Genomic DNA, 26,925 nt, shown 5'->3' on the forward strand with positions numbered 1-26,925 from the left:
AGGCGGCTGTGCAACGAAATGGGCGCTCAGAAGAAAGTGCTTGCGAGAATACCCACTTTAAGACATGCGCAATCAATAATGCATGCATCCCCTTGGAGACAGACGGGTTGAGGCTGGTATTTGACGAGGGCCGAAGATATTAGAGCTGGCAGTTCTATACACAGATTCATATTAAATGATAAACGGCGTGCATAAGTTTCGGCATCAACTCCTCGTCCAAGTCGTCTTTTCCCAGTCCCCGTATCTTCAAGCCGCGGAACCACGATTACTCGGATATTTGAAGTATTATTGGAATAAGATGAACAGAGAAAATGTATACTTATGTCGTCCCTAGCTATCTATAATTGCCACCTGTACTATAGTGGCCCTGAGCTACCATCGGCGATAAGCATTCCGTCGTCGGTCAGTTCCGGGGATACTTGCTTGTTACAGCAATTCTGCTGATTTACCTACGTACCGCAGTAACAGCATGAGTGGATCCCCGTAACTAGCAATATGCCCTAAAATGGTCCGAGTCTAGCCCAAGGCCAGACCTCGAGTTATCTTCTTCCAGAATCGTATTCGTTTCGTCATTGTCATCACCACTTGCAATCATTCAACTTAATCTAAAGACCGGTGAGACGGAGAGATCCAAACCACCATCGTCATGGCATCCGTAGTCTCCCAACCACCAAGCTTGGTGAAGCCGCCCAACGACCTCACCAAGCAACAAGTCCGTGTTAATCAAGAATCGCTCATGAAGAGAATTAGTGGCGCCGTCTTCTCGTCCAGCGGAGAGACTATCCCGTTAATCGACATTGGACCATCATTCAGCGACGATGCATCCGCCAAGGAAGCGGTGGCCGCGGATATTGGAAAGGCTTGCCGCGAGATCGGCTTCTTCCAGATTACGAACCACGGAATCAGTTCGCAGGCCAGACAAGGAGTGATGGAACAAGCTAGACGCTTCTTTCATGACTTGCCGCAAGCGAAGAAAGACGCACTCCATATAAAATACTCCAAGCTGATGAGGGGATACGAGCCGAGTGGGGTTTCTAATGTCAATCCGGATGATTGGAAGGGGCAAGACGGGGAGGGCAAGGAGACGAAGGAAGCTTATAACTGGTAGGTCAGATTCATATAGTGCAAGTTACTATGTGTGCCTTCTAACCTCGAGATCAGGGGATACGAACCAGGCCTTGATGCGACGGGAGGCGATGGGAACTATGTTGAGCTCGACTTGGAGCCGTATCCCAAGGGGGCAAACGTGTGGCCAAGCGATGAAGACTTGCCGGGCCTCTTCGATGCAATTAGGCAGTATCATTCTGAGGTAGGCCAGTATTAATTCCCCGGAAATTCAAGAAATTCACTGACTTCTACGGATAGGTCCTCACACTTGCCCGGCATCTGGCTGGCCTCTTCGCTCTTTCCCTTGACCTACCAGAATCCCACTTCGACAAGATGATGACGCATCCAGGCACAATCGCCAGGCTGCTCTACTACCCTCCGCAAAAGCCCAAAAAGGCCACTGCTCAGGATGAAGAGATTGGTCTCGGTGCACACACAGATTACGAGTGTTTCACCCTCCTGTTCTCCTCCGAAACACCGGGTCTCGAAGTTCTGTCGCCTAACCCTGACGAAAACGGAAGGCCGAAATGGATCTCGGCCCCGGCGCATCAAGATTGCTTCACCGTTAACATTGCAGATTTCTTCGAGCGCTGGACCAACGGGCTTTACAAGAGCACTGTCAGGGTACGGCTAGGCCGAAGGCAATAGTACAGAGTGATGGGGAGTAACGGGCGTCCCTCCTACGTAATACCGGGTGGTCACTGGCGGTCTCAGGTAGGGGTGCCCACGGTGATGCATTGATCTCTGCTCCTTCCCTATCCTACTTCGAGATGGTCCTTATATAGATAGCTAGGCCGCCGCTTGGACCCGGCATAACAGCAGGGTCGGCGATGCCAAGGATCTTGACTCTCGTCATCCCAAAGCTTCACATAGATTGTAATCATGACTCGGGAGTCTTTTGTCCGAAACACCCCTCCGGCGCCCCACCGGTGTCTTGCGTTCAGTGTCCTGACACCCACTGGTGCCTATGGCATTCTGTTCTCTGACAAGCACTGTCCACAGAGTAGTTAATCGCAGTCCGGACAAGGAGAGGTACAGCGTGCCTTTCTTCTTCTCCATTAATTATGACGAGATGGTGTCTACGTTGCCGACGTGCATCTCTGAGGACAACCCGTCGAGGTTCAATGATATTCAGGCAGGCCCGTATACGTTGGAGAGGTTGAGGGCTACGTTAAAGGATGCTGCTGATGAATACCACAAGAAATAGGCGGGACAGGCTGATCCGAATCGCGATAGAGAGAGAGAACTCAACCAAGATGAAAATCACGTTGTCCGAAACCAGATCGGATGGATTAGTACTATATTTAATGTCGCAAATTAAAGCCAACACAAGATCCCCTGCAGACCAAATGATGACGCCCTGCTCCCTGTTACATGCTTTCTCCCAGTTACGCCAACCTGCGATCGCCTGCGGTGTTTCGGGTTAGATAGGGCAGCTATCCTGTTTCTCCCCCACATGTTCGTAGCACTTCAGGTAGCCGTCCACGTTGCCTATCCACGGATCTATAGTATTTTTAGCATTCACCAACGATTCAAAAGCTTATGGCTCTTACCCATATGTACAATGCCGGTCCACGGTTCCGCGACTGATTCTCGACTACATTCGCACTTGAGTTGCGTGTCTACATCTGGAGGTATTAGGACTTGATCGTTTCGAATGGAGCATCCCACGCAATGATCTGAGATGTAGCCGTTATCTTTTCCCTCCATCGTGAAATCAAAAGGGCGGTCCCCGAACCAAGAAACGCTCATGCAGCTGGAACGAGATCGTTAGCATGTGATGCAGCGGGATGCAGAGTAGTCAAGGCAGGTACAGGTCAAGATCCAGCTTGCTGCAGATTTGCTCTCCCGACATTGATGGGCAAACGGCGACGAGGATTGCAGGCCCTTTCGTCGCCCACTTCACACAGGTCTTTTGGAAATTTTGGACTGGGGTGTCGTCTAACGAGATAGCGACTGAAGACCCCAGTAGGAGTGCTGTCACAAGCACAAGGAGTTGTGTAAGAGCGTCCATTCCGCGAGCTGGGCAATCTTTTTCGACGGATGAATCAAGGTAGAAATTGACTGGAAGGTTTGTAGCATATTTAAACAGCGCGCAAGATTAAGGGTGCTCAAGGGATGTGTTGGCTGTTGGTGGAAATACGTGCAGGTAACACGACCAACACAGTGAATCCCCAACAACCAGCCAACCAACAACCACCTCTCAGTATGGGAAGGCACGCATTTCCACGCCGCTTTTTTGCGCCCCTACACCTCGGTTGGGGCGAAAGGTTGCTTTTTGGGGGTTTTGGCACGGCAGTGTGGTATTCTGCAGGGAAGGCTCTGAGCTAGCTTCGTAACAGATCTCGTGGATACAATAGCTTTCGGAGACTAGAATACGCGCATCAGAACCCCATTTGCTAATTAGCGTTATTATCTATTAGTTGCCTATAGTTACGATGGTGCACTTAAACTGATCAGTGGGGGAAAACACAATTCTCCTTACACTGGATTCAAAAGAAGATAGGCCAATTAAGTGACATACACACGAAGGCATTCCATGCAAAAACATCCCCAAAGACTTGCCTATCAAGTACCTACCATGGTAACTGCTAAGTGAGTGACTGATGAACACAAAATGGTAGCATTGTACAGTGGAAAGCTGGCAACTCGGGATTTACAGTGAACGGACACACATAGAGGCTTGTTGATCGGCAAAAATAATGATGCATGTCATCTATTACTTATATAATCCGTGTCTTACATAGCTTGATAATCACCTACATTTAAAACTTTCGTGGCGAAGGACTTGCCGTTATCGCGGAATCCTGCAGATAATCACATTGCAAATCATTATGGCCCCCGGATCGCAAAAGCGACTTAGTCTGGGAGCTTGGGCGGATGCTTCGGGTTATGGAGCAGCGCAAACACGGGACGTGGAGCCGGGGGTGGAGACCTGGGAGGCGTGGGAGGAGCAGGGGCCGAAGGTTTGCCCCTTGAGGACCCCTTGTCAGTTGATGATGACGGCATTGGTGCTTATTTCTCGGTAGGCGCTGTCTGCCTGGCAAATAGTCTGCTGTTTCCTAGAGATGGTGGATGGTTTACATGTTGATGTTGTACATGCGTAAGTGGGATCAAGAGTCAAGAAATATGTATATATGTATATATGTATATATAATGCAAGTAAGAAGTTTACGCCTGAAATGAACAAAGTCGTTGTTTTATAACACCTTCAGTGTGCTTGGACAAGTCGGCGTAAGGTTTGTGCAGAAGAAAAGCTGACGACACTTTCTTTGGTGACGGAACAGCTCGTAACTCCTTTGACCTCGATAATCGTTATGTTTCATTGATTCTTCTCATCCCACATCCAACCTCTCAACGTCTACCATATATTTCCTCGGCTATAACATAATGTCCTATGTCCCGCTATGGATACCTCTATGTTAGATAATATTCCCTAATCCGCCTTCCGCATATTAGCCACTGAGAATACTCGCCACTGTACTCCTCGCAATGCAAGTTTCATGAGAGTCAGCACGATGTGTAATTCTCCCTTCCCGATTTTAGTTCATTTTCCTTCGAAGAAGCAGGTTCTCCGTATACTGAACGAACCTATCCTTCCAACTATTCTTGCACCAAGTTCAATCATCACTCGCACCCAACTCCCATCAACTCACGGAAGATTAGGATTTTATGTTCATTAAAGTCATTGTGCAGATAGTCGGGCTCACTAGTAATATGCTGGCGAGACCAACGAGGACAGCCGGGATATAGATCATATGTACAGCGTATTCCTGTGCTTCGTAGGCAATCATGTTGGAAAAGCTCGAGAGGAGGATCAAGCCAGCGAAGAGCATCATGTTGCAACATCTTCCCTTGACCAAGTTTAGAAGCTTGAATATTTTAGGAGCCCCAAACAGTGCAGCTGGCCTCAACGGGAGTTAAGAGGGGAGTTATTTCCAAGCTCCTGCTGTGGCCGAAAGCCGTCCCACGAATACTATCGAACCAGTGCATTCAAACAATTAAAAGAAGTGGCACCGGATGGAACCGCAGGCTATTTCGATGATCTTCGGCGTTCTTTGGCGAAAGATACCCTGAAGAGGAGCTACTTGAGTTCCGGCGCCATATGAATCGGTATGAGGGTTTTCTCTAGCTCCTGAGAGATTTATACGAAGGCCAAAAAATGATGTTTTTTTTTCTTCTTTCTGATGGCTACTTCTGGCTTGATGCGGGGTTTTGTAGGCGTTCGGCCCTGCACTTGGCCGTACCTTCCCATCTCTGAGCATCATGGCCCTTTTCGTTAACGCGAAGAAGCTGCTTGACAATATTACCAACTGCTTAATAAGCGAGAAGGTCTTCATCATGGCGAGCACGGCACAAGATGACGCCGGTGGATGTGCAACAGAAGTCCGCTAAGACATATCGAGATGCGTTCATGGAGACGGCGAGGGAGAAGATTGAGGCTAAGAACGAGGAGATCGTGGCGGCCGAGGATGAGATCGGCGTTGATAATATTGGACATGGGGTTAGGTTGGCGTAGAGCCAATTATAGGTATTGCCAGGAGTCGATAAAGCCGACTGAGGGGGCGAGCGAGTGAGGGGTTTGGTGCAAGCCTGAAAGTCGGTGAAATGCTGCTAACTCATCGTAAAATCGACTCATCACATAACTGGAATCGAGTCATGTCTTGCTTTAGTTAGATTCCGTCTTCAGACTACTGAGATCAACGCCCACTTTGAGCGGCAAAGTTGGATGTTTCTTGGTACATAAGTGAGTACTGTAGGGTACTTCCGGGAAGATCCTTCAGGACTCTGCTGGCATCGGCCAAAAGGGCAACCGATAAAAAAGACCCCGGATCGGCAACTTGAGAGCAGAAAATATTATTATTAAATACGCCGTAGGCTCGAAGCCCCCGGTACCTCTACCAGTACTCCCGTATGTCAAACCGTGCCCTAATGGTTGGACTAAATACATACGCTGCGTCGTCGGTTCGCCCTATTGGCGACTGCGTTGCGTTCACTACCATACTACGTTGGTTCTCAACCTACCAACAAAGTCCCCCCTGAGAAGATCGATGCTATCTAGGCCTTGAAGCTGTCCGATCCGTCCCTAGCAGCCACCTTACAATAGTCCCACTAACTACTGGTTCTCCTGTTGCCGTTGCGAGGTCTCTGCGAGAGTATAGTGGCCGTGGTGCGATAGCGGCCCGTAATCGTTCCCTCGGTCCTTCCAACAGCCCGCAAAAGAGGATTACGTGCTCTGCCGTCTCAGGGGCGTCGCCACAGCGGCATAGCGGCGAGTACACGCCAAAAGCCCTGTCTTGAATGAGAAGGCTGCTAGTCCTATTTTTTCCGTCCTGATCTGGCACAGCGTAGACGCCTCCAGTCGGTTCAGGCCGAAATACTTGCCCCCTTTCGGTATCTGCATCGAAGGGCCCTCCGGTTCCTCAGCGATAGCGCGTCGCTGGCGATCGTGATGCTCTGCTCCGGTGAGCCATCTCTTCCTCCAGTGGCCGAGGAGGGCAGCCGGGACCTCCTTTTCCGCACTCATCCACTCGGAGCCCCGGGCCTCCTTCTCCATAGTGTACCCTGCCGGTCGGAGTAGCTGCGACGCCTGCTTCCTCTTCGCCGGCCTATCCTGCCGGAGTATATGTGACGCTTTAGCGCTCGCGCTGCGAAGCAGATTTCTCTTCCCGCTAAGCCGTAACCGTTCTTCAGACTTAGCAGCCCGGGCACTAAGATAGAGGTCTAGTGGCGGGATTGCTGCTTCTGCTTCCAGGTGGCGAACCGGCGTCGCTTTGTGGGCGCCACAGACTACCCGGAGGCACTCGTTCTGTATCCCCATCAGGCTCTTAGCTGGCCCTGCCGGTTCCTCACTTATAGTATGCCACGCAGTCGCCCCGAAGGCGATCGCGCTACGGATAACCACCGTATATAACAGCCTCGCCCGTATAAGATCGCAGCCCCACGACATATTGACTAGCTTTGTCAGGGCTAGCTTTTGAGTTGCCATTTTTGTTTTAACACGCTCAACATGGGCGTGCCACGTCAGTTTGCGGTCGAACCAGACTCCTAGGAACCTCGCTGAGACTACCGGCGACACTGTGGCGTCCCCAAGGCGAATACTTTTCGGCAAGGGCTCTCGGGCCCTAGTAAAGTGCATTAGCTCACTCTTGTCAGGGGTGAACTCAATCCCGTGCCTCACTGCCCACCGCTGACACGTAGCCCATGCGCCCTCCAACCGGCGGCAGGTCGTGTCTGGATCGGTGCCGACGCTTAGCAGGTTCGTATCATCCGCGAACCCGACTACTAAAAGTAGTAGGTGCTGCTCCGCTACCTCCTCGTACAGCGTTGAAATGTATAATATAAACAGTATCGGGGATAGCGGTGACCCCTGGGGGACGCCAGCTCGTAGGGGGATTGGCTCTGACTCCTTGCCATCGAACCGGAGGCGTACCGTCCTATCCTCCACGAAGCTGCGTACCCACTCCTGCAGAAAATAATAATGAGAGTCCCCTTCCCCAACATTTTCAAATAAGAAGCCTCGGATGAAGGGCGTGTGTGGTCGATCATAATGTGGTAAATACCATAGGTAGCTGCTGGTTGGTTCATGAACAGCTACACGTCGCAAATCACTCTCAACTGCATAAGAGTACCTACTATAGGTAGATTGTAACTGCACATAGTGCGCCTAAATGTAAATCCACTTCATCGTCCATTAGTCACTGATTACAAATATAAAACAATGAAGTTCGGTCGTTCACTTAGGGCCGCCCTCACGCTGCTGCTACGTTTACCTTTACTGAGGTGAATCTCCCTCACCCCCTGCCCCATCAAAATCACATAGCAACGCATCTAATAAATCCCAATTTCTCACTGCTAAGGCCTGTTTATCCAAGTTCACCATCACCAGCCCAAGAAATCCCCAACAGAAAACACAAGAAATAAAAAACAAGCTACAGAAGACAGTACACCGAACAACTCTAGTCTCAATATCACTATGGCCCAGTCTTTCACCACGCCACCTAATCTGCCTGATCCGAACCGTGTCATCACCGACACCAACTCGGACGCCAAGGCTGTCTTTGCCGACATTCCGGCTCCGCTGACAGTAGTCCGGAACCTAAACGGATCCCTCGTCCGGCTTGGCTACGTTACAGACCGTCCACCCGTCTCCTACGCCAACAATATGGACGTCGCAACATACGAGCAATGCCTGCAGAATCTGCCCCCGCTCGTGCAGCCCGGTGGCGGAGCCGTCGTTTGGTACATCGACACGCCGCCCAACGGAGCCTCCCCCCTGCACCGCACCGTCAGTCTCGACATTGTCATTCCCGTCGAGGGCGAGATTGAGCTGCAGCTTGACAGCGGCGAAACCCGGCTGCTGAAGCCTGGCGATCTCGCCATACAGCGAGCAACTATGCACGCTTGGCGTAATCCAAGCACGACCAAGTGGGCACGCATGATTGGCATTATGTCGGAAAGCGAGCCCGTTGTCGTCGGCAATCAGACGCTGGGCCCGTCGTTTCCCTCGTGAGCACATGACACGAGCGTCCAGACAAAGATGTCGACGATGACTCGGTACGAGGGTTTCACCATGCTTACGCGATGTGCATGGAACCTTGTGAAGGCTTGGGGGACATATGCGCGAGGCTTTCACGTCCATTTGGCCTCGGACTGGAGGAGAAGACTCACAATGTCAACATTTAAAGTTACATTGATTCATTTACTTGTTCATTCTCTTCCGCAGGTAGCATCCCCGGTGGCAACAATCCAATCCAATCTTTAAGTGCATGAAAGCAATGGGCCCATGAGCTACCTGTAAATCCTGCCCTTCAGTGCGAAGCTAGTTTTCTGAATAAGTCAATGAAAAGCGTTTAAATTACTTGGTCGGTTCATATATATCTATGATGAAGAAAGAGAGACCATCTATGGCCAAAAGCTTTTCCTTACTCGTGACAATGCCTCCACCAACACTATTGCCCGGGACATTCAGACATGACAGTAAAAGTGGATTACACCAATTTGTAAACGGAGTTCACGCTTTACCTGGTGAGCCCAAGCGAAACCCAGAGGAGTGGGGCGTGGCACTGGTATAGGCCTTGTTATGGGAAATGTAGGTTACAAGGGACCGCGGAATCTCCCTCGGCAGATTTTACAGGAGCTCTGACGGAATGATCAACTTGGAAAAGAATCTAATGCGGGAGTTTTATTCAGAAGTTGCCGTATTATTACGGTTCCAATGACACGGAAATTCCAACCAAATGTAAAAATTGAGATCTCCTCGATCACGATCTTGCCTATATTATCCTGCACCCATCATATGAGTTTCCCCGCACCTTTGATGGGGGACGATAATACCGGAGCCATGACGCTAAGGAACGTTAAACTTCACGGTTTCCCCTCGCCTCTTCCAGAAACCAGCAGCGATGGAGTTCAATGAGATGTAGCTAAGGCATGGGAGAATCAGCTGGAAAAGCTGTACGTGAAGCGGCCGGGCACCATACAAGGAGTCGACAAGGTTGCCGATTTCGACGCTCTCCTTCGTGCCGTATTCATGTCATCAATCGAAGCGATACCCTTCGGGGGAATTGTTCCGAGGGGCAAAATCTAATAATATGGACTATTGTAGTTCGCATTTCAGCTCATGTGCCGTTCTAGACCTACGACACAACTCCGAGGTCTACTTCCGCTGATCTTGAAGACCGTCAACATTACCATTGTAACTAGTCGAACTAAATATTTCGGTTCCTTTGATTCTTCTGAAGGGCTATTCGTAGTCGGATGAAACCCTTTGGTTGCTGAATGCAGATCTAGCCGTCCCAATGTGATATAGCCGACCTCAGTCGCACCTCAGGGCTGCTGTTTCATGCTAGCTCAAAGCATGAGATGAGATGAACGTAACGCTCGGCTATTTGATGCATGTGATGGGTCTCTGAGAGCGTATCGCTATTATATAAACCCCGTAGGGCTGAAATCATTCAACTTCATATGATGCGTGAAGTGGTCAACTTATACACTTGTACACATAAACAAAACAGTATCATACCCATCAACTCCAAAAGCGAATCATCATGAAGATCCATACAGTTCTCTACTTTCTCCTTGGTGTCGTTTCCGCGACTCCCTTGTTTAGGGACACGGGCATGGCGGCTGCTGGTGTCGCCGCGCCGGTCAACGAAAGAGACGAGCCTGGCGAGCCCGTCGATCCTGTTGCCCCTGTTCCTCCCGAGCATAGACCCAAGATAGTTTCCCGACCAAAGGGTCAGCAACAGTCCTCCCACTCGAGCCACCGCGGCCACTAGGTAAGCTTCGTATAAGTGCTGTAGGAACCCCAGTGTATATTGACGAATACAGCCAAACCAGCGGTGACATTTTCTCCAACTCGTTTTGACTGAACCAAATTGATAAAGATGCCCGATGCCAGTTAATATGGCATCGATTCGAGACAACTCACTTGAGGCTACGAATAGTGCCTGGTCACTCCCTTGAATTGAAGGTTACATGGGACATTTACAAAAATTGAAAAACTTGTATAGGAGTGTATTTACTAGTCTATCCTTATCTCCAAAAATTTGCTTCGTGTTGGAGGAGTTCACGTTTCAAACCCTTGTCCCTTGTGATATAACTAAATGAATATGCCATGTGAATAAGCCGGTCCTGGCCCAGAAGATGTCACAGTTCTGATCCCCCCCTCTCCCTTCCCCTACGAAGTGCAGATCTCAAGTCCAGTCTTGCGTGTGAACCAATTGTTAGTGTCTTCCCACTCCTTTTCCACGTTAACCAGTTTACTGTTGTGGGTCGGAATCGAAATGTTTACAGTCTTTACACCAAGCCCGAGTCCAGCGAAAACACAACTTTATGGGTTACAGAGCCATGCTAGTGACCCTGCGATTCCCTATTAGATTGAAAATAACTTTATCAGCCTTCAAAACTTTCAGTTAATTCATACACCCTCTCAGAAAGGTCTGGAGTAAACCTCATGCAGCCCCTATAAGGTTCGTGTAGGGTGTGTGATTGATTTCAAAGCATATGTGAATTGCGCTATAAGCTGACCTGCTAGTTTGGACGCGTTGGGGGAAGACTGGAACACGTCATCATCCTGATTAATCGTCTCGTCCACATCGAACTGGGGTGAGCACTCATGCGAACTCAACTAATTCGCATCTCATCTCCTGCCTTATCCAGGACCGCATCCAGGATGGTGGCTGAGTGTTGCGAAAATAGAGCTTCGGATCCAAGCCAATCAATGGCCCTTTGGGTTTTGGCGTATATCTGCCCCATGAGTTGGACCTGGTAGTTCTTCTCGAAGAGGTCTGCTTGATAGATGCGAATTGTATGAGCCCGGAGAAGATTTCCTGCGCCCAGCTTGCAGTGGACCAGAGCATCGGCCAGATTTTACGATACAGAGACCACGTTCTCATTGACCTTAATCTCCTCAAGTGCTGCTTATTTTTCCAAAGCAATGGCATCCCGCCCCACCCTTTCGCTTAGGTAAAATCGCTCGCTACATACAATCTCAAAATCTATAATTTAATGACAAAAGCCGCGATTAATTTCTAGTCCGAAGAATTTATTGTCTAAATATTATCATTACTATGGAATTGGTGGGCGATGTCATGGTGACGTACACCTAGATACTTTAGGGCCCTTTTGGTGCTTGGAGCCCCTAGCCTCTACTTCCCTTCTTTACCTTCGTATGTAGCTGGAATGCTAGTACTAGTGCGATCCCACAATGATGAAATGTAAAATAATACTAGTAGTTTTAATTTCAACATATAAACAGTAACTTTCTGTTTATTTCTCCGACTTTCTTCTATTCCTGGGGTAATATTCCGTTCTATAGCGATTATGGGCGAGTCAATCGCATCACGCATCTCATTAGTATGTATCTCACTTGACCAGAAAGTAGAGACTTACAAGAGACACCCCACAAAAAACGCTCCTATTTCCTTCGCTTATTTCTACCTAATAACGGTGTATATTATAAATGAAGTTCTTAAATATTAGGATTCTTGAAAGTGTACTTTAGTATATCTGAAGTTAAGAGAGGCTGTACAGCACGCAGCCCAAACTGTCAAGCTTGATGTCCTGACTCCCCTCGAATCTGTTCTGCACTCGAGATCATGATTAGTCTCGCAACTAAGACCTCCCACTTCATCAACAGTCAAGAATGCGATTGCGGCTATCTAAGATGAATTCGGACCGCAATGGTATCACATAAAATTCAGAATCAGGCTCTCGTCCCTTGTGGCCGTGGGATTTCCAAGTTGTGGAACAATCCAATGTAGGAAGAGCAAGAGTCTTCGTACATTCCAACAGGATCTAGTACTACGCAAGTCCACGTTTCTCGCCGCAAACAAGCTTATAGTAAGAGTTGGTAAACTTAGGGCCGTAATCGCAAATCAATCCTTAGAAACCACCTTGGTCAAGTCCACTGTAAATGTGCACAGCTGGTTGTTACGTACTCGAAAATGCAACACTGCAACCCTCATTAGCGCTTTGATTGGTTGTTATTATTGCTCTTGCATCATCTATGCACAGCCACACCCAGCCCTATCAGATGAAACGGTTTCTCGTAACATGACGACAGCTGCTGAGACAATGCACACGATGTTGAATATTCTCCTTTAGAAAGCTTTCAACACTTCGTTCTTATACATATATATAGTATCATCACTATCTCTTATTGACCGTCTCGCAGGGCGCGTTTTTTTTTGTGGGCGGCAAAAGTCCCTCTAGGTTTGCAACCGCCCCGGCTATTAGCATTTACAAAACAAGTTTTACATCGCGCCGGACTTCCGCCTTGAAACATCACACGGCTTTGTCGAGACCAGCTTGCGCATTGGATAAATATCAACTCTCTTACGGCACTAATTGGGTTGCCGTCTTGACGTGCCCAAGACCTTTCTATTCCAGATTTTGCGTCCACTCCAATAACCATGTTTCGCCATCTTTGGGGCTTGCTTTTGGCCGAGGCCACTGCCAGAGCAGCATGGCCGAATGGCCCATTTGTCACGTCTGGACGTGCAATGACGGATGCCAGTGGTACGACCGTCACGTATGTCGGTGTGAACTGGCCGGCAGCAGCAGACACGATGCTCCCGGACGGTCTGCAATATCAGTCAGTGTCGAGCATCGTGTCCAAGATCAAGAGTCTGGATATGAATGTCGTGCGCTTGACATACGCTATCCAGATGGTTGATGAGATTGAGGGTAACGGGGGCGATGATATCCCGATCCAGACGGCTTTTACTACGGCGTTGGGCCAGGAGAATGGGACGGCAGTGTATAACCAGGTTGTCGCGAATAATCCGTCGTTTGGTGCAAATACCACCCGGCTGCAGGTAGGGGACAGTGTCCTGATTCTATCGAGAAAATTAGAAACTAACAGATCCAGGTCTTCGATGCTGTTGCAAACGAATGTGCCAAGCAGGAAATCTATATCCACCTGGATAACCACGTCTCTAAGGCGGGGTGGTGTTGCACCCCAATCGATGGCAATTCGTGGTGGGGAGACATCTATTTCTCAACCGCGAACTGGACGCGTGGGCTCTCTTATATGGCTGATCACGTACGTGCAGACATGCTGAACTAATACAGTAGTCCATACTAATCAGCCGTAGGGAAAGCAATGGGCTAATCTCATGTCCATGTCTCTCCGCAATGAGCTACGCCAGCCATTCCTCGACGAAAACCTCTTCGCCCAGTCGTACAACTGGCAAGACTGGTATAAGTACACCAAACAAGGAGCCGACGCTATCCACAAAGCCAACCCTGACGTTCTCATATTCCTCTCCGGACTCGACTCCGACACAAGCCTCAACCCCGTTGTCCAGGGCACCGACCTCACCCCCGGAACAGCCAAGTTCAACCGCGACGAGTTCCAAGCCTACTCCAACAAACTCGTCCTCGAGCTCCACAACTATGCCAACATCCTCGGCGGCAGCGGCGTGAACAACTGTACCGCTCTCCAGGATGATCTGTTCAACGACGGTTTCCAGAGCCTATCCGACGACGCGCCGAACCAGTTCCCCCTCGTTATGACTGAGTTCGGGTTCGTGCAGGATGCCACGACATGGAATGAGACTTTTGCCCGATGTCTGGAGAGCTACATACCGGCGCAGGGGGCGGGGTGGACGATTTGGGTTATTGCGGGGAGTTATTATGTGAGAGAGGGGAAGCAGGATTATGATGAATCTTGGGGGTTGTTGACGCATGATTGGTCGGATTGGAGGTCGCCGGAGCATATTAACGGGGGGTTGATACCGATGATTAAGGCGAGTCTACATGGCAAGGGGTTTGGGAATTCCTCAGGGAACAATAGCTCGGGGACTGGGAATGAGGAGTCAGAGGCGTTGTTGAGGTATGAGGGCGGGATGAGGTTGACAGTGCTAGTCACGTTTGTATTTGCGTCTTCTTGTCTGATTCTATGGCTATAGCTAGTTTAATCGGCATCATGGTCGTTATAAAGTGCGCCAGCTACATGCCAAGACCTTAGCACTCCGTGCTATCTGGAGATACCCCCTACAGGAATTCGAATTAAACTGTCCAAAAGATCCTAGCCAGCCGCCGTATAGAAAACACGTGGTTTTTTGTATTCGATTTCACAAAGAAAATGCCTGATGCGGGGTTTGATTCACTGTCTGATCTGCAGACCGCGATGTTCTACCGTTGGTTCAGATCACATCTGTTTATAAGCGACCAGCTCTCACTTGCTATGATGGCTTAGTCAGGCTCAACATGACGTGCTCAACAACTTCGCGAGAGTCAGCGACCTAACATCACACTACCGACAATACCACAATTGTTCTATTATGGATTGCATACAGCTTGGTCTCGCGAGGTATGAGACGCGCTTCTTGTGACTTGTCGAGGGACCCACGGAACCGCAAAATATCATCCTATTCAAAGTGATGACCGAGCCCACCATCTGATCACTACTTGACACATAACCAAGCAATACGTTATAGATACAAAACAAGCGAGATATGTCCATACTTGTCTCCGCATGATGTCCCTCTGAAACCAGCCTATTTATTCCCGTTCAGGACCGCGTCAATCATCTCCACATCCTTCAACAATTGCTGATCCCCCAGTCTCGGTCCAACAATTTGCACTGCGATTGGGGCACCTTTATAGATCGCGGGATCATCTGTAACTCGTCAGGAACAATGCGAATCCAACGGAAGAGTTGAAATACTCACACATGGCCTGATTCGACTCATCCGCCTCATGCATCGCTTTGAACTCCTCATCCCTGGGATCCTTTTCAGGGTCCGCATTTCCCACGGGGACAATGACCGTAGGGTACTTCATAATGTCAGCGTTTTATTCTCAATAATTCCACCCAACACCACAGAAAACTCACATCAACACAATTCCAAACCACGGTATATATGTCACTCGTCCACTTCCCCGGCGGCACCGCTGTATGCGCCCCAACCGGCATGAGCAAAACATCACACCTTACCCTGACCCACTCATCCAACACCCCCTTGGCCAACTCTCCCCTCTTCGTATTCCACGCCCACGTCTCCTCCTGCGTCTTGGGGGGCAGCTCCCAGAACCCAATTTCGTGCACACTCGGCACGGGAGGCTCACCCGTCTTGGCCATTTCCTTTCGGGGGTACGAGAGCCCGTCTAGAGTGAAGAGCTGTTCGGAAATGGTACGCACGGCGCGGAGGTCGACGGGCAGATTGAAGTCGCGGACTTCGAACCCGGCGGCTTGAAGCTTGGAGACGGATTCTGAGATGCCGCGGCGGATGGGCGGGTGGGGCTTTAGGCCGGACTGGTGGATGACGCCAACGATGGGTTTGTGGTCTCGGGTCAGGGGAAGTTCCATGATGTTGGGGATGACGGCCGGGTCGAAATTCCAGGGCTTGGCGGCGCGGACGATTTTGGTGAAGAAGGCGAGATCGCGAATGGAGTGGCCGATGGGGCCGGTCACGGCGGGGATGCCGGTGTTGGAGCCCGTCCAGCCCGAGTAAGAGTATCCTGTCATGGGTATAACTCCGTAACTGGGTTTGTAGCCATATACACCGTTCGCTGCGGCGGGGATGCGGACGGACCCCCCGACATCAGTCCCGATACCCAGGGCACTGCACCGAAACGCCTGCGCTGCCCCTTCTCCACCACTGCTCCCACCCGTCGTCAAATGACTGACCACCGGGTTCTTCGACCTTCCAAAGACATTGTTGTGACTGTCCGCAACCAGCATAGTCTGCGGCACATTCGTCTTCGCAATCACCACCGCCCCCGCAGCCTGCACCAGCTCCGCCAAAGGCGACGTCTTGTCCGACGGCTGGAAAACCCTTGCCATGTACCCGTTCGTCGAATCGTAGCCCTTGAAGTGGAAACACTCCTTAAAAGTCATGGGCACGCCGTGCAGCGGGCCCACAACCTTGCCCGTCGACTTGAAGATCTCGTCCAGCTTCGCAGCCTGCTCCAGCGCATCCGTGAACATGATCTCGGTCAGGATGTTGCAGAGCTGGTGGCCAACGGCCGCACGTTTACAGAAGGCCGTCACCACCTCGAGAGCGGTGTATTCTCCCGCCGCCACGGCTGCTGCGAGCGAGGTGGCGTCGTAGTCATCACCGGTGATTTTGAGTTCTCTTTCCGACAGAATGCCACAGGTTTTCACCACGGGGCGCATGTCAACTGTGCCCTCAGGGGGGAAGTGCTCGGGTTTGAGTTTCCATTCTTCGGGGATACGAGAGGCGCGTTCGGCCTGTTTCGCCGCTTGAAGCTCTTTCCATGTCTTTCCAGCTAGGGGATTGGCTGAGGCGGTCATCTTGTACAGTGGTTTGATGTAAGACTTCAACTGAGAACTAGACAGAGATATAATATTGTATGGCTAGGTTGTAAACGAGTTTCTACGTGATGGGAATGGGGTTGCAACTTGGTCCTATTTCATCTCGTCCGTCTCACTCTCCTGTATATACCCAGGCTAGTGCGGTTATTGGTTGGGGACGGACAATTGGACGTTCTGGAGAAAGCGGAGAATCACACTGCATGGACTTGCCATTTGGAGAATATGACAATATCGCTGGTTCATGAGAGACTTATTATGTGGTTTGCCGGCCGGAAGGCCACGCCAATTCCGACATCGCAGCTATCATAGCCTGTCACGGGATTGGCTCTTCGCCAGTGACATATCCGGGTGACAATATTAGAAGTTCAACTTAGTTCAAGTCTTGATAATCTTAAGCTTGGCATTGTGCGGAGATAACCTGAAGTTGATAGCTCAAATCCATTCCCCCGCCTCAACAGTCGACTTATCATCGGTTGCCTTCTTACGCCTATCATGTTCCATGCACTATCTGATGAACCTAGACTACGACGTCACCTAGTAGTCCCGCGGCAGCATCTAATTAGATAACTCGAGATAGTGTTTCGACGGCTATGCGCCGCTATTCGTCGCTGAGGCACACTTTTGACAGGGTGCGCAATTGGGACCTATCAAACAGGGATAAACTGCCACCCTATTCCCATGAGGGTTAGAGTCAACTGCAAGTACTTGCTTTCAACCACAATCAGCGTCTATCCTTATTCGGCGGACCTCTGCCGATGGTCAGGGAACTTGATAACAATGCTTAATGATGAGGATTGCGAAGGGATTGAGGAGAGGCCGGGAGGACTTGCTGCATGTAGCTATTATTCACTGATAGTAAACGTATCTTCAGAATATCCGGACTTAATGAGAAGCTGAAGTTATATACATCACTCGGCTCGCATCTAGACCTTCAGCTTCAATTCTCACCATCGCCATTGGCCAGTCTTCTTGCATTTAACTCGACTTCAGACCCTTCTGCAATGGCCGTCTCCGAAAAGGACGCGGGCATGCCGTCCAGCGAAGACGCGGTGTACCCCGAGATTGCGGACAGCAGTTCCATCCCCAAGCAAAACGCATTCCAACGCCTCCTTCACCGCACCAATGACCTCGATGATCTAGGCCGAGACATTCTGCAGCAATCGCTGCAGTTTGACGAGGCGCAACTCGAGGCCGATGCGAAGAAGGTCCGACGCAAACTGGATTTCATAGTTTTGCCGATGGTATGTTACGAATCATTTGGAAAGAAGGCGAAGATGGAATTCAGCTGGAGCTAATTATTTACAACGGCAGATGATGACAACCACATGCTGAGTTTCCTCGACAAGCAGACGCTCAACTACTCCCTTCCCTATGGTCTCAGAGCCGATACCCATATGACGCTCGGCGACTACTCATGGGTCGCTTCGGCTCTTTATTTTGGCTGGATCGGTTAGTCAAGTCTCCTTCTTTAGCCATCAATTCCTGACTGTTGAACATCTGACCAATACATGACGCTTAGTCGCGGCATGGCCCTGGAATATAGCTCTCCAGCGGTTCCCTATCGCCAAGCTCATCGGCGGCATGCTATTCGTCTGGGGCATGCTGTGTATGCTACAAGCGGCCGTCTTCAACTTTTCCGGATTCTTCGCCATCCGATTCTTCCTCGGCATGATGGAGGCTTGCATTTCGCCTGCCTGGGTCCTCCTGACTTCAATGTTGTGGACACGCGATGAACAGAGCATGCGGACTTCCATCTGGCTCTCGACCAATGGCATCTCGAGTATCCTCGGATCCCTGCTTTCGTACGGCTCGGGACAGGCTGTGGGACTCAAGATTCCAAATTGGAAGCTGATTTATCTTGTAAGTTCCGTTACCTGGCCTATTTCTCGACCGCTTTCTGATGGTATTGTACAGATCGTCGGCGCCCTAACCTTCCTCTGGGGATTAGTAATTATCACCTACCTCCCCGACGGCCCCCACAACGCCCGCATGCTCACCCCCCACGAGCGCATGGTGGCCGTCTGGCGCGTCTCCAAGAACCAGATCGGTCTCAAGCACGGCACACTGAAACCCTATCAAATCAGAGAAGCCCTGCTCGATGGAAAGTGCTATCTTCTGTACGCGAGCGGTATCGCCGTGGGTATTCTCAACGGCGGCGTTGCCAACTTCTTGTCTGCCATTATCCAGGGTTTCGGCTACGATGCCCTGCGGACGTCGCTTATGCAGGCACCTGGTGGTGCCTTTGAGATCGTGGCATGTGTCTTCTTTGGCTGGGTCTCGCAGCGATCGAAGATGGTCGGGCCGGCTATCATTCTGGGGTGTATACCGGGCATGGCGGGGTTGATTGGGATTTTGAAAATTCCAATCGAGAATCGGCTAGCACTGACAGCGTGTTGCTGGCTGCAGAATTGTTTAGGGCCGTGTGTTGTGCTCAATTGGACGGTGCCTGGCCTTAATGTCTCGGGGCACACAAAGCGGACAGCCGTCATGGGGACATATTTCGTTATGTATATTGCTGGTAACATCGCGGGGCCGCATTTGTTTCTTGACGCTGAGGTGCCCAGGTATCCTACAGCCATAAAGGGGTTATGTGGGAGTTATGGCGCTTTGATGGTGTTGCAGGGGTTGTATATGCTGTGGTGCTGGATTGAAAATAGGAGGAGGGATCGGGCGAATGAGCATGTTCACGGCGATCAGAAGTTGATTGAGGGGTATGAAGATATGACGGATAAGGAGAACAAGCATTTCAGGTATAGGCTCTGAAGAGCTAGATCATACTCATCATACTCATGATGGCAGGATGGACAAGTTATTGAGAGCCACAGAGAGGGGTAAAACACACAATTGAATAGCTGACCCAGCCTGTCCTTGAACCCTGCATATGGTCCAGCTGCACCGAGTTCTCATATTCTGAACCAACCATGATCTACAGCTTCCCGGCCAACATATTGATACTGTAGAGAACGCTATACTTCTGTCAGACACACTCGTCTGTCATAATCAGCCGCGATGGGATGTGGGTCACAGCCAATTCTCCGGTTCTGATTCTGCTTGTGAACTATCTTTGTCTTTACTTTTCCTTGTGCCCCGTTTCACTATTAGGCTATAATTTGTAACAGTATGTAACTTAATCACTGGAAATGAAGACTAATGCAGAGTTTCGGTTATTCCTACTACTTGATTTAATGACTGAGTATACAGAGAACTCTCCTACTGAGATCATACAGTAAATAGACCCTTCCACACAGCTCTTTGCTTCCCTTCTGTATGTCTCATTAGACCTGTCCTTCCCATGCTAGCTATGTTGGTGTTATGTCCGAAGTCAACCATCGCCCCCAGCTAGGCTCTGGCCAGCTGCTGAGATCGCACATCCCCAATCTGAGGGGCAAAGCTTCAAGCTGATACCCAGGCCGCTGTGTATCGTAGAGATCAGAACTCTATGTGCTAGCAATGAACCGAGCAACCAACAAAAATCGGCCGAAGTCATTAGAGATTCGCCGGACTTTCATCTATCGGATATATAGACCGATCGCCAAGAAGTGGACGTGAAGCTGGAATATAGACGCCCTTGGAGGGTCCCTAGCTAATACGAAAAGGTAGGGGGACCCACTAGTTAGGTGAATCCCATTCAATTAGATACTATAACGTTGCGCACTACTGCATTATAGCATCCTCCCCCCTAGGTGCACGCATCACTGGCTCTGTACAGATTCGGAAATGTGGGTTCAACACCTTGATACTATAAGGAGCGACTGAAATTCTGCCGAAGTGATCGGCTCTCGCTGAGTGTCTGTTCCGTTCCTGAAGAGTTGCCTGTATGCTTACGATCCAAAAATCCGCCATAGAGCAGCGACTCATTCGCTCTAGACGATGTGACTACCTCGGAAATGTTTCATCGCGCACGTAAAAACTCTATACGCCTTTTGCGGGACGAAGAATGCGGCCCGTCTGCGAGCAGAACAACTCGTTATTTCAGGCGGCTGTACGCAAGTAAAGTAACTGGTCCTTGCAGCCCGTACTCAAGTCGAGCAACTCGCCCTTGACTACGCTTGACCGCCTTGACAATTCTGTTTGAGGCTAAAGTGTCGGGCTGCTTATGATGTTATTTTGAGCAAGATGTTGGGGTAATCTCCTGTCCTGGTCTGTGATGAGCAATTGTTTCTATAACGTTGGTTGAGGATTATCAAAAAGTTAAAGCATTACAATGCAGCTTCAATAACTGCAACTAAAACGAGGTTTCCTTATTAGCTTGAGTTGAAGGTTCTTAACGGTGGCTCTATAGATTCAATCTACAAGTATAAGACGAAGTGGACCTCTTATACCATAACATCATGCATTTACAAAAGAAAATCAACTCCAGGGACCCTAACTTGCACGAATACGTCGATCTATCCCTTGTAAGAGCAGCAATCAGGTGCTTGTTGCATGATTTCTTATGGCGCAACTGAACGATAGAATCTATCATATAATTTGTTGCCAGTTTTGAATCCACTGACGCGCAAATGAGCCAAGGGGCTCGACCCACACCGGCAACGTCCGATCTCACAGTCCCTTAATTTACCCCAGACAGTCCACCAACGAAGACTTAAGCCCGAGACAAATGCTCCAATCATGACCATTCCTTCCACACTATAGTTGCCAGGTACACCTTTAGAAGCCGTGAAGATGTAAAATAGCGGGGCCGGCGAATTTGACGATGTAGGAGGTACTCCGTAAAGACGACGCTGCGAATGCGACGTCAGAACTGGAATAAAAGCGAGGCCATGTCCTGCGAACCACGAGCAACAGGGTCTGTTTCGTGGTTCTCTCCTATTGCAGCGATTGCGTCTATCATTCTTTTTCTAACTGGCTAAGTCCAGTATTTCTTTCGTTCGTATACCACTGAACCTTGAATCTTGCTTACTGAAATACCTTATCCACGTCACTCTTTTCCATGTTCACAAGAATGCGTCTCGCCAACACCGCCGCAGCGGCTCTGGTCGCGCTCCCGTACGCATCGGCGCAACTCAACGATCTCGCCAAGGCCGCTGGACTGAAGTACTTGGGCTCCGCATTGGACAACTCGGAGTTGACTGATACGGCTTACACGGCGATCCTCTCGGATGTGTCCGAAGTCGGGCAGATCACTCCCGGCAACACGCAGAAGTGGCAGTACATCGAGCCTTCCCAAGGGACGTTCGATTTCACCAAGGGCGACGTAATTGTGGATTTCGCCGAGACCAACAGCCAGGTGATGCGATGCCACACTTTGGTATGGTACAGCCAGCTGCCATCATGGGGTGCGTTCTCCAGGCTAATGATGCTATCCAAAATGCGCAAATATAAGTACTTACAACCTCACAGTCAGCTCCACCACCTGGACGGCAGCCGAAATGACCTCCATCATTAACGTCCACATCGCCAACGAAGTCGGGCACTACAAGGGCCAATGTTACGCGTGGGACGTAGTCAACGAGGCGCTGGACGACTCTGCTGCCTTCCGCGATAATGTCTTCTACGAGGTGCTCGGCGAGGAGTACATCACGCTGGCCTTCAAGGCGGCCGCCGAGGCCGACCCAGACGCCAAGCTCTACTACAATGACTACAACATCGAATCCACGGGCGCTAAGCAGGAGGCTACCGTCAGCATTATCAAGAACATCACCGCCGCTGGCGCGCGCGTGGATGGCGTGGGCATGCAGGGGCATTTCATCGTGGACTCCATGCCCAGCGTCGAGAGCATACAGGCGGCTATGCAGAGTTACATGGATGCCGGAGTGACTGAAGTGGCCTTCACGGAGCTGGATGTCAAATTCTCGAGTGTGCCGGCATCGGCTGATGGGCTCGAGGATCAGGCGGCGGCTTATGCTACCGTTGTCGGTGCTTGCCTGGCCCAGAGCGGCTGTATCGGTATCACCCTCTGGGGTTTCAGCGACAAGTACTCGTGGGTCCCCACCACCTTCCCCGGCGAGGGCGAGGCGTGTCTGTATGACGATACTCTCTCCAAGAAGCCCGCGTGGACCGCGGTGAGCAGTGTGCTTGCCGCTGCTGCTACTGGCTCTGCTGGTTCTACCACTAGTGCTGCCCCTGCTTCAGAGACTTCCCTGCCCGCTGCCGCCATCTCTGTCTCGGCTGCTTCCAGCCAGGCTTTATCCAGCAGTGTTGCGGTCTCAAGCCAGCCCCCTGCGACTATCTCTGCCGCTGCTGCTGTCACCATGTCTTCCACTGAAGCTGCTGTGCCGACTACCACCAGCGCGCCAGCGAGCATGGCGAGACCCAAGTGCTCCAAGACCCGAAAGGCGAAGCGTGCTATTAGCCCGCTATAAATCTGAAGGGGCGAGGCATTGGCACTTGTGAGATAAACTCTTGCATGGCTGGCTACGCTGAGTAGTAATCGGAATGGAAGACACAGTCTCGAAGAATGCGTCCCGAGTAGATACCTGGACGTTGCACCGTGGGCGTGTATATGGTTCCGTGTATATAGTTTGAGCGTATGGTACATATTCTGTCCCAAATTTGGCCGTTCGGCTGCATTCAGAAGTTGCCCACCCAGAGGGATGGGGACTTGGAGGAGGGGGGAGCCTGGCTTCCAGCTTGTTGTGGTGACTCCAAAGCTTGACATGGCTGGAAGTGAGGACATCATAACTTAATCAACGGCTTCGTTCTGATTGTGGTCGAAGTCTGCACTCCAAATAATCGATTCGAGCATCTTGAGATCCCAACACCTTAATCGATGTGGCTAGAGCGCGCCTGTTGGCTACTTGATATACTTGAAGTAATGAGGTCAACACTGCAATTGGGTATCTGAGAGGTTGCTGTGAGGAAGGGTCGCTTTTCAGGGTAGCGTTGCTCAGCCTTCAAGCTTATGCACGGCGATAAGATAAGGTGCCTGATTCCTGACGGCTTGTGAACATTGTCCCAAAATTTGGCTCGGAATAGCTTCATTTCCGGCGAATAACCTCGACAAAGTCAAGTGTTTGTTGCATGAATGGGCGGCAGCTTCCGTCTGACATCTCTCTCTGTGCGATCATGTCTATCCACGCTCCGCCAATCCAGATGTTATAGCACCGGCTTTCGGCCGGCATGGCGATCCCTAAGCTCCTCCTACTCACGCCGTCCAGTTGCGCCTAGATCCACGGCAGCAAACCTCTCCCCTCTCTCTTGTGCGCTTCAACGATGGTACGCAACAGCCAAAACACCAATCGTCGGTGACCTCGAACGACGCATAGCCGCAATCCCCATCGAGCGATTCCGCAATTTCTGCATCGTCGCCCATATCGACCATGGCAAATCTACGCTGTCCGACCGACTCCTCGAGATCACGGGAACGATTTCATCCTCTCAAGCGAACAAGCAGATCCTCGACACACTCGAAGTCGAGCGCGAGCGCGGCATCACGGTCAAGGCGCAGACCTGCACCATGCTCTACAACCACAAGGGCGAGGACTACCTTCTACATCTTGTCGACACCCCGGGCCACGTCGACTTCCGTGCCGAGGTGACGAGGAGTTATGCAAGTTGTGGTGGTGCAATATTGCTGGTCGATGCAAGTCAGGGCATACAGGCGCAGACAGTGGCCAACTTCTACCTTGCTTTCGCCGAAGGGCTGCAGATTCTACCTGTGGTGAACAAGATCGACATGAACGCGGCGGACGTGCCGAGGGTGCTGGAGCAGCTCGAGTCGACGTTCGAGATTGATGCAAGCAATGCGATTGGCGTCAGTGCTAAGACGGGGTTGAACGTCAAGGACGTTTTGCCTGCTATCGTGGAGGGCATCCCCGGCCCCGTAGGTGATGAGACCAAGCCGCTGCGCATGTTGCTCGTGGATTCGTGGTACGACAGTTTTAGGGGGGTGATCTGTTTGGTGCGCATCTTTGATGGGACGGTCAGGGCTGGCGACAGTCTGTACAGTTTTGCGACGGGGCTCAAGTACACGGTTGGCGAAGTCGGCATCAGGTATCCGTTACAGACTCCCCAAACGGTCTTGAGAGCTGGGCAGGTCGGATACATCTTCTTCAACCCCGGCATGAAAAAGATCCAAGATGCGAAGATTGGAGACACATTCACGACCATCGGTCAAGAGCTCAATGTCGAGCCGTATCCCGGCTTCGAGGAGCCCAAGCCCATGGTTTTCGTCGCTGCTTTCCCTACCGATCCAGGAGATTACCACCGTCTAGCCGACAGCATCGGTCATCTCGTCCTTAACGACCGTAGCGTCACACTTTTGAAGGACCACTCCGAGGCCCTCGGCGCCGGCTGGCGTATCGGCTTCCTCGGCAGTCTGCACTGCTCCGTCTTCCAGGACCGACTGCGCCAGGAGCATGGCGCGAACATCATCATCACTGAGCCCGCCGTCAAGACTAAGATCGTATGGCGCGACGGAACGGAGAGCGTGCTTAACAGCCCAGCTGACTTCCCTGAAGGTGAGGAACACCGCGTCCGCGGCACCACCTACTACGAGCCCTTCGTCTTAGCCACCATAACGCTCCCCGAGGAGTACCTGGGCCGCGCCATTGAGCTGTGCGAGTCCAACCGTGGCGAGCAAGTCAGCCTCGAGATTTTCCACGGCATGCAGGTCATTCTCAAGTATCGACTCCCCACCGCCCAGCTCGTCGACGACATGTTCGGCAAGCTCAAAGGTGCAACGAAAGGTTACGCAACCCTGGACTACGAGGATGCCGGGTGGAGGCAGTCAGACCTGGTTAAGCTACAGCTATTGGTCAATAAGGAACCCGTCGACGCCATCAGCCGCGTCGTGCACAGGTCACAAGTGGACCGCCTGGGCCGGGCCTGGGTCACCAAGTTCAAGCAGCACGTTCAGCGGCAGATGTTCGAGGTGGTCATCCAGGCCGCCGTGGGCAAGAAGATTGTGGCCAGGGAGACGATCAAGCCGTTCCGCAAGGATGTCTTGGCCAAGCTACATGCGAGTGATATCACGCGCAGAAGGAAGCTACTCGAGAAGCAGAAGGAGGGTCGGAAGAAGTTGAGGAGTGTGGGGAACGTGGTGATTGAGCAGGAGGCTTTCCAGAAGTTTTTGACCAAGTAGGGTAGGGATTAGATCAATGTACATTACTTGTGTATATATGGAGACGGGATGTGTTGCAGGATGTGTTGCACGTGAGAGTTGAATGTGGACAACCTCGGGGCTAAGACGTCTGCGTGTAGAAATATGATATCCAACCGCCCAACGCATTGTTGTACATGACTATGTAAATGCCAGTTACTCCAGGCGCACTTCAAAGCTAACAAGAGTGATCTCGTCCCATTCCTAGGTGGCATTGACATTACTTTGTTTCTCATTTGAACTTGTACACAATCGCTTCGCGTCGAGTGAGATAATTTGCCTCTTTGCCTCTGGTTATTTCCTCGAATGTGTAAAGAAGGTGTCTTGCGGGGGTTCACTTAATAAGTATCATGTTATCAAACAGCCCCATAGTATCGTTGCGTCATCCTTGAGGCGGTTCAGTCTACAACTGGTCTTCGACACCTTCAAGTGCCTAAGCCATGCGAACATCTGAGCACAAGGTTGAAGATTCCAGTTCCAACTCCGATTTCAAGAACGCGTCAGAGGTCTGACAGAGATTCTGAGACTGGATTCTACGAGGATTTGATGATGATGACGATGGCAATTGTGGAGGGATCTAAGGATGGGTTGTGGAGGTACGCGCTCTCTCGGCGACAAGTGCTTCCTGGTATCGTTAGTCTGTGGTGGCTTTCTGATACCATGTCTCAACGGTTCTTTCTTTCGTTCTTTCCTATACGAAGACACCCATTTTTATTGAAACCGGCTCTTTCCCGCATCACACACTGGGGGCTTTGCACCGGCCTATTTTCAGACAATGTCGACGACAGCAGACTTCATACCGACTGGAGATGTCTCAGAGAGTAATGAGTCTTGTGTTTGGGGTCTGATTTCATTAGATAGAGAAGCAAGACATCACAATTCTCATTGGAAACTCTCTGCTCCAGGCCCTTCGTGAATGCGGCCCTTCCCAAACACACCTTGCTGTGGAACCCTCTGCTTCAGCAGTGATATTGTTTCTACAGCC

At 50.7% G+C, this 26,925-nt stretch overlaps 8 protein-coding genes across 8 annotated transcripts; 6 read left to right on the top strand and 2 right to left on the bottom strand.

The window, feature by feature from the left end:
• Nucleotides 1-736: 736 nt before the first annotated feature.
• Nucleotides 737-2,314, top strand: BCR38DRAFT_357439 (uncharacterized protein; the record flags this gene model as incomplete). The annotated part of the gene is made up of 4 exons (XM_040857106.1): nt 737-1,104; nt 1,162-1,309; nt 1,366-1,754; nt 2,098-2,314. The coding sequence occupies 4 exons, from the start codon at nt 737-739 to the stop codon at nt 2,312-2,314; spliced, it is 1,122 nt and encodes a 373-aa protein (XP_040709396.1).
• On the bottom strand, nt 2,032-3,131 carry BCR38DRAFT_452993 (uncharacterized protein). Its single transcript, XM_040861558.1, has 3 exons — nt 2,922-3,131; nt 2,661-2,863; nt 2,032-2,610 (listed from the first exon to the last, which is right to left on the bottom strand). Exons 1-3 carry the CDS (start codon nt 3,119-3,121, stop codon nt 2,531-2,533), a joined length of 483 nt encoding a protein of 160 aa, XP_040709397.1. The 5' UTR covers nt 3,122-3,131; the 3' UTR covers nt 2,032-2,530.
• Nucleotides 3,132-7,906: 4,775 nt separating this feature from the next.
• BCR38DRAFT_452998 (uncharacterized protein) lies at nt 7,907-8,916 on the top strand. The gene has a single exon (XM_040861559.1). The coding sequence runs from the start codon at nt 8,084-8,086 to the stop codon at nt 8,618-8,620; it is 537 nt and encodes a 178-aa protein (XP_040709398.1). The 5' UTR covers nt 7,907-8,083; the 3' UTR covers nt 8,621-8,916.
• Nucleotides 8,917-13,025: 4,109 nt separating this feature from the next.
• Nucleotides 13,026-14,525, top strand: BCR38DRAFT_357366 (glycoside hydrolase superfamily; the record flags this gene model as incomplete). Its single annotated transcript, XM_040857101.1, has 3 exons — nt 13,026-13,430; nt 13,484-13,657; nt 13,710-14,525. The coding sequence occupies 3 exons, from the start codon at nt 13,026-13,028 to the stop codon at nt 14,523-14,525; spliced, it is 1,395 nt and encodes a 464-aa protein (XP_040709399.1).
• A 473-nt stretch (nt 14,526-14,998) lies between these two features.
• Nucleotides 14,999-17,124, bottom strand: BCR38DRAFT_529046 (amidase). The gene is made up of 3 exons (XM_040865442.1): nt 15,455-17,124; nt 15,291-15,396; nt 14,999-15,238 (listed from the first exon to the last, which is right to left on the bottom strand). The coding sequence occupies exons 1-3, from the start codon at nt 16,874-16,876 to the stop codon at nt 15,117-15,119; spliced, it is 1,650 nt and encodes a 549-aa protein (XP_040709400.1). The 5' UTR covers nt 16,877-17,124; the 3' UTR covers nt 14,999-15,116.
• A 617-nt stretch (nt 17,125-17,741) lies between these two features.
• BCR38DRAFT_469856 (MFS transporter) lies at nt 17,742-19,660 on the top strand (the record flags this gene model as incomplete). Its single annotated transcript, XM_040862822.1, has 4 exons — nt 17,742-18,142; nt 18,209-18,346; nt 18,417-18,757; nt 18,812-19,660. The coding sequence occupies exons 1-4, from the start codon at nt 17,899-17,901 to the stop codon at nt 19,658-19,660; spliced, it is 1,572 nt and encodes a 523-aa protein (XP_040709401.1). The 5' UTR covers nt 17,742-17,898.
• A 2,013-nt stretch (nt 19,661-21,673) lies between these two features.
• Nucleotides 21,674-23,364, top strand: BCR38DRAFT_145099 (glycoside hydrolase superfamily). Its single transcript, XM_040853659.1, has 2 exons — nt 21,674-22,176; nt 22,241-23,364. The coding sequence occupies exons 1-2, from the start codon at nt 21,831-21,833 to the stop codon at nt 23,200-23,202; spliced, it is 1,308 nt and encodes a 435-aa protein (XP_040709402.1). The 5' UTR covers nt 21,674-21,830; the 3' UTR covers nt 23,203-23,364.
• Nucleotides 23,365-23,815: 451 nt separating this feature from the next.
• Nucleotides 23,816-26,107, top strand: BCR38DRAFT_453002 (P-loop containing nucleoside triphosphate hydrolase protein). The gene has a single exon (XM_040861561.1). The coding sequence runs from the start codon at nt 23,865-23,867 to the stop codon at nt 25,920-25,922; it is 2,058 nt and encodes a 685-aa protein (XP_040709403.1). The 5' UTR covers nt 23,816-23,864; the 3' UTR covers nt 25,923-26,107.
• The last annotated feature ends 818 nt before the right edge of the window (nt 26,108-26,925 follow it).

This window comes from Pseudomassariella vexata (assembly GCF_002105095.1).
Source record: "Pseudomassariella vexata strain CBS 129021 chromosome Unknown BCR38scaffold_30, whole genome shotgun sequence".
NCBI classification, from domain to species: Eukaryota; Fungi; Ascomycota; class Sordariomycetes; order Amphisphaeriales; family Pseudomassariaceae; genus Pseudomassariella; species Pseudomassariella vexata.

Excerpts from the sequence above, each read along its gene's own strand:
- BCR38DRAFT_529046 (XM_040865442.1), bottom strand. The coding sequence starts at position 16,876 with ATGACCGCCTCAGCCAATCCCCTAGCTGGAAAGACATGGAAAGAGCTT. Across the intron at positions 15,397-15,454 it reads TGGTTTGGAATTGTGTTGAT|TACCCTACGGTCATTGTCCC; the intron begins GTGAGTTTTCTG and ends GACATTATGAAG. Across the intron at positions 15,239-15,290 it reads TGAGTCGAATCAGGCCATGT|ATGATCCCGCGATCTATAAA; the intron begins GTGAGTATTTCA and ends GACGAGTTACAG.
- BCR38DRAFT_452998 (XM_040861559.1), top strand. The coding sequence starts at position 8,084 with ATGGCCCAGTCTTTCACCACGCCACCTAATCTGCCTGATCCGAACCGT.
- BCR38DRAFT_453002 (XM_040861561.1), top strand. The coding sequence starts at position 23,865 with ATGGGCGGCAGCTTCCGTCTGACATCTCTCTCTGTGCGATCATGTCTA.
- BCR38DRAFT_145099 (XM_040853659.1), top strand. The coding sequence starts at position 21,831 with ATGTTCACAAGAATGCGTCTCGCCAACACCGCCGCAGCGGCTCTGGTC. Across the intron at positions 22,177-22,240 it reads CAGCCAGCTGCCATCATGGG|TCAGCTCCACCACCTGGACG; the intron begins GTGCGTTCTCCA and ends ACAACCTCACAG.
- BCR38DRAFT_452993 (XM_040861558.1), bottom strand. The coding sequence starts at position 3,121 with ATGGACGCTCTTACACAACTCCTTGTGCTTGTGACAGCACTCCTACTG. Across the intron at positions 2,864-2,921 it reads AGCAAGCTGGATCTTGACCT|CTGCATGAGCGTTTCTTGGT; the intron begins GTACCTGCCTTG and ends ATCTCGTTCCAG. Across the intron at positions 2,611-2,660 it reads GACCGGCATTGTACATATGG|ATCCGTGGATAGGCAACGTG; the intron begins GTAAGAGCCATA and ends AAAATACTATAG.